Genomic DNA, 12,451 nt, shown 5'->3' with positions numbered 1-12,451 from the left:
GTGTCTTGAAAGACTGGTAGATGTTTTTGGCTCTGGTATTTTGGTACAGAGTTTTGAGAAGATAAACATAAGTCTATAAAGTAACTGCTGCAGCTGAGTTGTGTCTGACTCTTTGCGACCCCATGGACTGCATCACGCCAGGTCTCCCTGTCCATCACCAGCTCCCAGAGTTTGCTCAAACCCATGTCCATCGAGTCAGTGATGCCATCCAACCATCTCATCCTCTGTCGCCCCCTTCTCCTTTGCCCTCAGTTTTTCTCAGCATCAGAGTCTTTTCCAATGAGTTGGCTCTTCACTTTAGGTGTTGGAGCTTCAACTTCAGCAACAGTCCTTCCAATGAATGATTAGAATAATCAAAGCAATGAAGAGCAAAGGTTAAAGGCAAAGAAACAGATCCAAGGAGGAACCGAAATCCGCCCTTCCCTGTAACGCGTTCGGTAGATGACATCAAGATTACTGAGGGGGGTCAGCTGAGGGTCCCAGGGGACGGTATGGGTGGCTCAGAGCAGGGGGAAACAGAGCAGTCTTTGAAATGCTTCTTGTTTTTCTTTTTAAAAAAGATAATTTTATTTTCTTTATTTTTGTCCGTGCTGGGTCTTCTTTGCTGCACGGGCTACTGTCTTGTTTTGGTGCTTTTATCTCGTGGAGCACAGGCTCTTGGGTGTGTGAGCGTCAGTAGCTACAGCACGTGGCCTCAGAAGTTGAGGCTACCGGCCTTGGTTGCCCCAAGGCACGAGGGAATCTTCACAAATCAGGGATCCAACCTATGTCCCCGGCCTTGGCAGGTGCACTCTTTACCACTGAGCCACCAGGGAAGTCCCTGCAATACCTCTTGAAACACCCCCAAGGTGGCAGTTTGTGGTGGGAAACGCTGCTAAGACCAAAAACCCCCAAATGACTATATTTGGTTGTTATGATATATACACGGAGTCCCCCATGCATACAGAATTAATCTTGCCAAGACAAGCAGTTAAACCACATTCATCAAGGCCCATCAAAATCTGAGTGATAAATTAAGAGTCGGTGTGTGGAAGCCCTTTAAATTTTGTTGTTCATGTTCTTGAAGAATCCTGAAGATGGCGGGGATGAGAAAAAGTGTCTTAAGACTTGTATTGCAGTGGCAACAGGTTGAAGAACAGCTGGAAAGCAGTGGCCTCGTCTTAGACTGCTGGCAGCTTTACATTCAAAGGCAGGGTCCCCTGGTGGCTCAGAAGGTAAAGAGTCTGCCTGCAATGCAGGAGACCTGGGTTCGATCCCTGGGTCGGGGAAGATCCGCTAGAGAAGGGAATGGCAACCCACTCCCGTTTCCTTGGCTGGAGAATCCCATGGACAGAGGAGCCTGGCGGGCTACAGTCCGTGGGGTCGCAAAAGAGTCGGACACAACTGAGCAGCTACACAACAGCAAATCAGAAAAGGAGACGAGAGCCTGAGAGGTTAACAGCCACGCCCAGCATCCCACAGCTAGGAGATCGCATAGCTAGGGACGGAACCCACCCTGTCAGAGCCAATAGAGGGGGCGGGAGAGTTCAAGCAGATTGTACTCAATGAGCCACCAAGACAAGACACCATTTCAAGCTCAGAATAAGGGATGTATCCCTAGGAGGCTTGTCATGGGTCTAGACCCACAAGAATCCTTGCATAAAGGGGGATGTGATTTGCAAAGCCGACTGGCATCTGTTGGGAGGGATTAAGCATCTTTTATCTGCAGAATGTTCTTCTGATGCCTCTGTGGACAGCCCAGTGGGCTTTGCATCGTCCCCCTGTTTGTTCTTGGGGCCCCCGAGTGCTCATTCTCGAGGCTTGTCTGCCAGGGGACCTCAGAACCCTTTCTTGTGGCCGAGTCCCTGAAAGCGATCAAGATCACAACAGTGGTGCCTGTCCTGGGCTTCACACGCCCCTCAGAGCCCCGGGGAATCTCAGGGCACCGTCGCTGATCTGAAGCTTGGAAAGGGTTGAATTCGGGGTCCAGCTCAGGAGTCAGGCTGTTCTCGATTAAATTCTATTTGCCACTTTGTCAAAGGACTGGAAGCTTTCTTTTCTTGTGAATGAAAAGAAAGTGAGTCACTTTTTTTTTTTTAACCTGTGAAAGTGTTAGTCACTCCTGTCGTGTCTGATGCTTTGCGACCCTGCGGACTGTAGCCCGCCAGGCTCCTCTGTCCATGGGATTCTCCAGGCAAGAATACTGGAGTGGGTTGCCATTTCCTTCTCCAGGGGATCTTCCCCACCCAGGGATCGAACCCAGGTCTCCCTCACTGCAGGCAGATTCTTTACCGTCTGAGCTACCAGGGAAGCCCCCTGTTAAGCTGTGATTCTACATAAAAATGTTTCAGAGGTAAATAGTGAACTCCATAGCACTTCATATGACAATGACAAAGCCCTCCTGCAACTGTAATAAGTCACTGACATCTTTGCGGTTTAGCTGTAACTCTCTTAAATTTTGAGCTTCCCTGGTGGCTCAGCTGGTAAGGAACCCGCCTGCAATGCGGGAGACCTGGCTTTGACCCCTGGGTTGGGAAGATCCCCTGGAGAAGGGAAAGGCTACCCACTCCAGTGTTCTGGCCTGGAGAATTCCATAGACTGTATATGATCCATGGGGTCGCAAAGAGTCAGACACGACTGAGTGACTTTCACTTTCTCTTAAACTTTAAAGCATCATTTAAACTGAAGTCAAATTATTGTTCCCATCACTATGTAGTTTTGTTTTTGAAAAAATGCCGCCTGTACTTTCCCTGCATTCTCACTGTAAAGTTTAATAATTCCTTCCTCTGATCATTGAATCTCAACTGTAGCTGAGTTTAAGATTCCGTGGTGGTCAAAATATTTATCTGTGACAGAGACAGAAAACAACCTTTTTCAGAGTGCACTGGAATTTTAACAATAAACAAAAAAGTTTTTTAACTCAAAAGATTTTTAGTAGTATATGGAGAAATCCCAGATGAAATACGTCATCAAAATAAATTTGAAACATAGGAGTAAATAAACATAGTAGGAATGCAGGGTACCTCCTTTCATTGAAATGACACCTTTGACAGTGTCGATTCTTGGTTTCCTGGTGAACAACAGAACAGACCCTGAGCTAAGGCTTCATATCCTATAAACCTAGGCTTTCCCAGGTGGCACAGTGGTAAAGAACCTTCCTGCCAATGCAGGAGACGCAAGGGATGCAGGTTCAGTCACTGGGTCAGGAAGATCCCCTGGAGGAGGGCATGGCAACCTGCTCCACTATATTCTTGCCTGGAAAATTCCGAGGACAGAGGAGCCTGGCACATGCAATAAAATGCATTTGAGCAAACCCAAAGTGGTGTAAACAAATTATGCAGAGAATGCACAATGTATCGTTTTATAAAAAGGTTTTAAAAATCCAGATTGGGTGCTATAAAGGCAGACACCTCGATGGCATACCAAACAAATCTTCAGAAAAATTAATTGTTAGTTCTACACTTGTCTGAGCTTCGTGTCTGCTCCCTGTGAGAATGCTTAAGGTTTATTTACTGACTGGTCCTTAAACCTGCGTGTGTGCATGCTCAGTCGCTCAGTCATGTCCAATTTTGTGTGACCCCATGGACTGTAGTCCACCAGGCTCGTCTGTCCGTGGGATTCTCCAGGTGAGAATACTGGAGTGGGTTGCCATGCCCTCCTCCAGGGAATATTTACCCTTACTCGCACTCGAATATACTTGTTTGGGGTCAGGGGCTTTTTGGGGAGAATGTGGACACCCGTGGTAATTGTCTTGTGTTGTCCATTAATTCATTTTGCATTTAGATCGTGGGTGAGCACTCGGTATGTGCAATTACAAAACCAGCGTTTCCATGACACAAACAGATGATCAGAGTGAATTAAGTAGGTGTGCGATGCTTTCTAGGGGGACGGTCTCTATGGTTTTCTATAGAAGAGCTGGAAGTATAAAGCGGAAAAGGACATTTTCAGCCTGAACCTAATTTCACTTGGTTTATACACGTCAACTGTGTTTTCATCTGCCACCTTTTTCTACCCAGGATGCAGTCTCTAGACCTCTATCAGAGCCAGCTCTCAGAAAGTCATAGCATCGTAAGATAAACAGTAAAACAATCTTTCACATTTGTTTGTAAATCAATTTTTTTTTTCTAAAATTTCAATATTGGCTATTTAGTCATTGGAAGAGACCCTGATGCTGGGAAAGATTGAGGGCAGGAGGAGAAGGGGTGCCAGAGGATGAGATGGTTGGATGGCATCACTGACTCAAGGGACATGAGTTTGAGCAAGCTCCAGGAGTTGGTGATGGACAGGGAGGCCTGGCGTGCTGCAGTCCATGGGGTTGCAAAGAGTCAGACACACCCAAGCGACTGAACAACAGCAACAAATGGAACACAACACTTGCATTTTTTAAACTTTTTTTATTTTATTTATTTCTGGATGCCCTGGGTCTTTGTTGCTGTGTGTGTGTGCGTGTGTGTGTGTGTGCGCGTGTGTGTGTGTGTGTGTGTGTGGCTCCTCTCTGTAGTTGTGGCTTGTCATCTCGGGGGCCTCTCTCATTGTGGGCTCCTGGGCCCACAGCTTCAGCGGTTTAAGCTTTCGGGCTCCCCCTAGAGGCGAGGTCCAAAAAAATAAATCAGTTTTTTTTTTTTTTTTTCAGTTTTTACATTATAACAGCTATTGCATAATCAGCTTTGTCTTTTCCTCCTTGGCAGTTAGATAACAACTCATGTTTTCTTGCTTTTTCTTTTTAGCTATGATGCTTACTCTTTTTTGAGCCTTAAGTGTGATAAATCCAGTCCATCCATAACTGAGTCTCTGCCTTCTTGAAGCACCCAGAGGGTGGTTTTCCATGCACGCTCTCTTTGGGGGTGACTATGACGACCCTGTTCCCACCACACCCACTTCTCTGCTTGTCCCACCACAGGCACGTCCGTCTGGAAAGCCTTTTTCTTCACCCCCAAGTTCTCCCCGGAGGGCGCCAACGGATGCTTTGACACGCACGTGTGTTTCTGTTACGGGCAGTATGTCACCTACCACGACCCGCCCCTGCTGTTTGAGATTTCCAGAGACCCCCGGGAGAGAAACCCGTTAACCCCGACATCGGAGCCGCGGTTCTGGGAGATCCTGGAGGCCATGCAGGAGGCGGCAGCCCGCCACGCCCGGACCCTTCAGGACGTCCCCAACCAGCTGTCCCTGGGGAACCTGATGTGGAAGCCGTGGCTGCAGCTGTGCTGCTCATCGCTGGGGCTTTCCTGCCAGTGTGACCGGGAGGACCAGGATGGGAGACAGAGCCCTTAGCCGTTATGGGCAGCGTCTGGGGGTGCATGGGGTAGGAGGAGCGCCCAGCCGGCAGCATTAGGGTGAACGCCCAGGATCGACCCTGGGGGAAGGCAGCCCTGGCCGCCTCCCTCCTCCCCACGCACCTGGAGACTCCGCCAAGACCCCCTTCCACACACACACACACACACCTTTCCCCCCCGGGGCGGGAATCAACTTTGAAATAAACAGAGACACAGACGTTACTTACATCGTCTTCCGAGGCCAATTGTTCACGTGGATGGATGACTGGGCAATGAGTGTCCAACATCTGTGTGGTGGAGGGCAGGAAGGGGCACAGGTGAGCTGCTGACCTCTCAGACAGCGTGATCCACGGCTGAAGGCGTCGCTGACTTGATGCACCGGCCACCAGGATTTCCCCTAGAGAGCATCGCACGAGAGTGAATCAAATGTTAAGTGTTTACTGAAATCTAACACATGCCACTTTTTTTACCCTGCGTAAAAGAGCATCTTGCCCAATCATGGATGACGGTTAAGTTGCCATCTTCTGGTTTCTGAAAGGTGATTACTGTCAGTATTATTTGCAAATACGTATGAATCACTCTTCACGCTATCCGTGTTTGTACATGGATATGTGTCTTTCTTTGAGAAGCTTGCAATATTTAGAAGCTCATCACTGTTGAAGGAGAAGCAACAGAGGCTCGCAGATGTGTTTTGTGCGACCGCCTTTTGGTGAGCTCTCTCAGCGAATGTCGAAGCTGAGACACACCTCTCCGGTCCGTGTGTTTCCAGCCCGTCATTTGTAGCACGCTGTTTTGGCTTCTGCTGTCCCTTGGGTGAACGGCGTTTCTGAACTAAAAATCCAACTTCATAGATTCTGCAGTCCAAGAAATCCCCTCTAACAGATTCAGAATTACTGGCATGTGAAATGTATGCTATTTCACAGGGGCAGGAGGGTATGGGGTGGGGGAAACACAGGCCATCAGAGCAGTTCACGACCCATACCCACAAAGACACGAGCCATCAGACATAACCAGTCCAAGACCCATACCCAAGAAGACACTAGCAATCAGGCATAAGCAGTCCATGACCCATAGCCATGAAGACACGAGCCATCAGACATAACCAATCAACGACCCATACCCACAAAGACACGAGCAATCAGACATAAGCAGTCCACGACCCATACCCGTTACATCTCGATGCCGAATTTCATGACGAGAGAATGGTGGTTCATGCCCGTCCTTGTATTTTGTTGGCCTGACCCTTCGGGTAAGCAGTATCTGTGCCTCGTGTTGGTCGTGACATGCACACTTTCGTTTGAATCCCATTTCCTGCAACCTCAGGAATGCAGGGATGAGGCCTAACGGGGTCACAGAGGAGACTGGGAGACAGGGCACAGCTGGATAGAGTTCCCAAGTCCGGACCACCAGCCCCTTCTGGGCAAAGAGTTCCCCTGAGTGGAGAATACCTAGGTGACCTTCAGACACTATACGTTCTCCAGCAACATGGTGAGGATTCATTCACTCATCTGTACACGGGAGCTGTGGTCCCGCTGCCTCTCTTTCATCTCTGTAGCGAACATGTCTGAGCATCTATCTGCTCTTGGCTCAGGGGTTTTCTCGATCCGACGGGAGTGGAGGTCAGTGGTCTACTCTGCCCCGCCTCCCACCCCCCCACCCCCAGATGCATGGACCCTGCCGTCCAGACACTTTGGAGAAAAATGTGGGTAAGCGAGTCTCGGGCTCTCTGACAGTGGTCTCTGCCTTCTGGTCTTTGTCCCCGCTGAACAACGTCTAAGCTCTGACAGCATCTCCCGAGCTCCTCCTTGCTGCTGCTGCTGCTGCTAAGTTGCTTCAGTCCTGTCCGACTCTGTGCGACCCCATGGACTGCAGCCTACCAGGCTCCTCCATCCCTGGGATTTTCCAGGCAGGAGTACTGGAGTGGGGTGCCATTGCCTTCTCCAAGCTCCTCCTTACGGTCTGCTATTTCAGAATTTTTTTAAATTTATTAATTTATTTCACTTGGAGCATAATGACGTCACCATACTGTGGTCGTCTTTGCCGTACATCCACATGAATCGGCCACGGGTGACTGTGTGTCCCCCCATCCTGAACTGCCCCCCCACCTCCCTCCCCACTCCATCTCTCGGGGTTGTCCCAGGGCACTGGCTTTGAGTACCCAGCTTCATGCATCGAACTTGCCCTGCTCACCTATTTCACTTATGGTAATGTACATGTTTCAATGCTGTGCTCTCAAATCATCCCACCCTCCCCTCCTCCCACAGAGCCCAAAAGTCTGTTCTTTACATCCGTGTCTCCTTCGCTGCCCTGCATGTAGGATCGTCGATACCATCTTTCTAAGTTCCGTATAAATGTGTTAATATACAACATTTGTCTTTCTCTTTCTGACTTACTTCACTTGGTACATATGCACAGTGGAATATTACTCACCTGTAAAAAAGGAATGCATTTCAGTGAGTTCTAATGAGGGGGATAACGAGGAGTCTGTTATTTCAGATTGCAAATCTTTCTTTGTCTTAAAAAAAAAGACAATTCCTTCCACCTCCCTGGGAATGGTTCAGAGTTGGAAAGCAAGCAGGATTCTTTTTCTTAATTCGGATTTCTCATTCCAGAAATTTGCCAAAAGCATGTCGTGTTGTTTTAAGAAATACTCTCTTGAAAGAATGCATGAGCATGTTACTGCTGCTGCTACTGGCTAAGTTGCTTCAGTCGTGTTCGACTCTGTGCGACCCCATAGACGGCAGCCAACCAGGCTCCCCCGTCCCTGGGATTCTCCAGGCAAGAACACTGGAGTGGGTTGCCATTTCCTTCTCCAATGCATGAAAGTAGAAAGTGAAAGTGAAGTCGCTCAGTCGTGTCCGACTCTTCTCGACTCCATGGACTGCAGCCTACCAGGCTCCTCCATCCATGGGATTTTCCAGGCAAGAGTACTGGAGTGGGGTGCCATTGCCTTCTCCGAGCATGTTACTAGTGTGTTCAAATTATTGCTGTTATCATGCAAAACCTATCTAAAGCTGCTGTTACCAACTAATGTGTTAAAAGATGACCATATTTGCTCAGAGTTGGACACACTCAATGCACATGGATTTTATAAGACATTTTATGATGTCAGAACATTGTGTTTGAGGTTGAAATCAGTGGAAGGACTGTTGCAGATGTTGTTAATGCACAGCTTTGTATAGCATTGATTGTTTAATCTGTACACAGGTAACAGCCAACAAAGGATACATTTACCTCTAGACTCACAATGAGCTTTTAAGTGTTTGCTTCAAAATAACTTAGATCTCCATTATGTTTCAGTGTATTTGAAAATCAGGTTTCTTTGTAATAATCGTAATTACCACTTACCACCTGAAAGTTTGGCTTGGAATGCACAACAGGAAATTTGAATTCCCACTGGTGTGGTCTCTTGTATGTCCTATTCTTTGTGGGTTTTGAAGCTTTAAACACATTCTTTTGGGGAAAAAAATTGTTATATTTCTAGCATTTCACAGACGTTAAAAGCTTAAGCTAACAGTGACCTAGTGACAGGCACGATTTGACAACATCGTTAACATTTCATGAAAAGCCCAATTGCGACCTATGTATCAGAGGTGATGAAGGTTTCAGGAAGGGGAGCAGATGGCAGGTGGCCCTGAAGGACATCCATGGAAGAAACAGACAACGTATTTGTCACATGTCTGAACAATGGGATCTGTGACGTGATCGCATCTATGAAGGTTTCCCAGAACCTCATTGTCATGTCAACTTGAAATGAAAATAAACCTTTCCCTGGCAATTAAAATTTCTCTCCTGCTTTGTTTTTCATGGGGCTTAATTCAGCAAGTGTGTGGAGTGTTTAGTCAGTCAAGAGTCTGCCTACAATATGGGAGACCTGCGTTCCTCCCGGGGTTGGGAAGATCCGCTGGAAAAGGGGACGGCAACCCACTCCAGTGTTCTTGCCTGGAGAATCCCGTGGACAGAGGAGCCTGAAGGGGTGTTTACTATGTTTGGGGTATGATGTTAAGTAATGCGGAATGGGGTATCAGTTTGGTAAATCTTTACAGAGTGTCAGAGGCTCCAGGGAGGGGTGGGGAGTACACAGATGGATGAGAAATAATAAATAAGGTAGCCCCTGACTTTCGTGATTAGACGCCCTGGCCATCTCTTGGGTTCCAAGGCCATGTCACGCTTGTGTGTTGCTACAGCTGTTGGTCAATTTCCAATGAAAGGCTTGTAGTAAATTCAATGGGATCATAGTTAGAAAGTGACTGGCATGTTATAAGTCCTGAAAAAGTGTTAGCTATCTTTACACCCTTGCTTATATTCATCTGCAAGTGTTTTTTTATTACCAAAAAATATAATGGTAGAAAAATACAGCATATACACAAGAAAAGAGAAAGAATCACTTTTAACCTGATCATCAAGCAGAAAATACCAGAGCTATTTTTGAGTATATCTTTAAGACTTTATACATACAATCACTGGACTTCCCTGGTGGCTCAGACGGTAAGAGCGTCTGCCTACAATGCAGGAGACCTGGGTTCAGTCCCTGGGTCGGGAAGATCCCCCTGGAGAAGGAAATGGCAACCCACTCCAGTACTCTTGCCTGGAAAATCCCACGGATGGACGGAGGAGCCTGGTGGGCGACAGTCCATGGGGTCGCACGGAGAGTTGGACACGACTGAGCGACTTAACTTTCACTTTCTTTCACTTTCACACACCATCACACCCGCACACAGTTGTATGTTACAGAAATGAATTATAACCAGTTATATTATAATCGTTTTTTTTTTCCCACGTAACTCCTTTGTAACCATCTCCATGATACCAAGGATATATTCAGTCCATGGTTTTGATTGGTTTCATAATAAAAAAATTTCCAATGAATATGTTTTTATAAATACGAACTTTGAGTTGCCTATTGAGATTGATGTCGTCTAAATGTAACACAGGGTTCAAGACTCAGTCTCACACCAAGATACGGCATTTGCTTGGGTGGGCGGGACCCCTCTGTAACTGCATGTGAAGCAGAAACTGTCTCATGTACGGTGTCATCGAGGTAGATTGTCTCCACTCTCTTTTATCTTCGGGGCCACTGAGGCACTCAGGCCCAGCCAGCACGTTTCCCACAGCGTGCTCTATTTGTAGCTACTCAATGCAGAGCATCCAGGTAATGACTCTGAGATGGTCCTAAGCGGGAGGTGATTCGATGATGGTGGTAAAATAGCCTGGATCTCCTGAGTCACCACCTGGGGCAGCTCCAGAGAAACCACGGTTTCCCTGAGCGACAGAAGACTGAGACCAGAACAAGATCTACTCTTTTCTGGGGACTTCCCGGGTGGGCCAACGGCCAAGTCTTCGAGTTCCCAGGGCAGAGGTCCTGGGTTTGATCCCTGGTCTGGGAACTAGAATCCCGCATGCCACAGCTAAATAATCAAGAATCGCCACAATGAAGACAGAAGACCCGGCATGCTGTCACTAGGACCCAATGCAGCCAAATAAACAAATAGATATATTTTTAAAGACCTACTCTTTTTATTTTGAAGACACTGAGATTTGGAGGTTGTCAGTGTAACAGCAGCTGGAGTTCCTTATCTCAACTAATACACTAGCTTGGCTTCCCTGGTGGCACAGCTGGTAAAGAATCCACCTGCAATGCAGCAGACCTGGGTTTGATCCTTGGGTCAGGAAGACATCCTGGAGGAGGGCATGGCAACCCGCTCCAGCATTCTTGCCTGGAGAATCCCATGGCCGGAGGAGCCCGGTGGGCTACTGTCCATGAGGTCACAGAGACTCGGTCACGACTGAGTGACTAAGCTCGCCTGCACGGCCATATTACAAAAACCTGACACTCTTGTGAGAGTGTCTTGGATTGCAAAAAGGTGTTTTTTCCCAATTTACTGGTGTTGCTTTGAATAGAAGCCTATGCACGAATTTTTATTTTTAATTTTGACTTTATGATGGGAACGGCACTCAACATGAGATCTGTCCTCCTAGATTTTGCAGGAGAGGATACAATCTTCTTAACCGCAGGCACAGAGTTGTACAGGAGATCTATTCCTTCTGCATAACTGAAACTTTGTATCTGTTGATAAAAAGTCCCCCTTCTCCTCACGCCTCCAACCCCTTCAGTTCAATCGCTCAGTCCTGTCCAACTCTGCGACCCCATGGACTGTAGCCTGCCAGGCTCCTCTGTCCATGGGATTCTCTAGGCGAGCATACTGGAGTGGGTTGCTGTGCCCTCCTCCAGGGGATCTTTCCAACCCTGGGATCGAATCTGAGTCTCCTGGATCTCCTGATCCTGACCCAGGGATGGAACTCGAGTCTCCTGCATCTCCTGAATTGTAGGTGGATTCTTAACCGCCGAGCCACCAGGGAAGCCCCCCGCTCCGCCGCCCCGAAAACATTATGGAGGCTCCTCAAGACATTAAAAATCATACTACCATATGATCCAGCCTTCTCCCTCCTGGGGGATTTTGCCCCAAAATTGAAATCAGGATCTCAAAGAGATAGCTGCACAACCATGGTCATTGCAACATTAGTCACAGTATGAGCTGATGTAGACAGGATCTTTAATGTCACTGACAGATGAACAGACAAGGATATATGGAATATGGCTTAATTCTTTAAAGGCCTTCAACCCTTAGAAGGTGGGAGTTCAGTTCAGTCGCTCAGTCGTGTCTGACTCTTTGTGACCCCAAAGAAGGTGGGAAAGAGAAACGTTAAAATGTACTATGCGTTACCACCACCTGCCTATGGCCCAGAATGGAGAACTGATTCTGCAACTGCCGTCTCAGTGAGTGAGAAACACAGATGGATTCTTGACACAACTGACAAGTTGATGATTAATTAAACATCGAGAGTCTCTCATGGTGGAATATGACATTTTGCTTCATTGATTACAGGAAGATAGCAGATTTCAAAAGATATTATCTATGCCTAGGAGAGATGTTATTTCTAATACCAAATCTTCTAATGAGTATATATATTTTTTAAAGATTCATTTTACTTCAGAGTGGTGTCCCATCTCTTGTCAAATATCCTTTAATTCCCCTTGGGTGTGTGTCTCAGTCATTCAGGTGTGTCCAATTTTTTGTGACCCCATGGACCATAGCCTGCCAAGCTCCTATGTCCATGGAATTTTCCAGGCAGAATACTGGAGTGGGTTTGCCATTTCCTACTCCGTAATGAATGCATTTTTAAAAAGCTTTTTA

At 47.2% G+C, this 12,451-nt stretch overlaps 1 protein-coding gene across 2 annotated transcripts in view; it reads left to right on the top strand.

The window, feature by feature from the left end:
* The window catches only part of STS (steroid sulfatase), a 166,448-nt gene extending 157,409 nt beyond the window's left edge, over window positions 1-9,039 (top strand). For both annotated transcript variants that reach the window (XM_061408208.1, XM_061408209.1), the window contains exon 11: window positions 4,880-9,039. In XM_061408208.1, coding sequence (XP_061264192.1) covers window positions 4,880-5,253 — 374 coding nt within the window. In that variant the 3' untranslated portion in view covers window positions 5,254-9,039. The remainder of the gene's footprint in view (window positions 1-4,879) is intronic.
* Window positions 9,040-12,451: the final 3,412 nt, after the last annotated feature.

Source organism: Bos javanicus, chromosome X (genome assembly GCF_032452875.1).
Source record: "Bos javanicus breed banteng chromosome X, ARS-OSU_banteng_1.0, whole genome shotgun sequence".
NCBI lineage: Eukaryota > Metazoa > Chordata > Mammalia > Artiodactyla > Bovidae > Bos > Bos javanicus.
The sequence above is the reverse complement of the archived record's forward strand: the minus strand, read 5'-3'. Positions and strand labels throughout refer to the sequence as shown.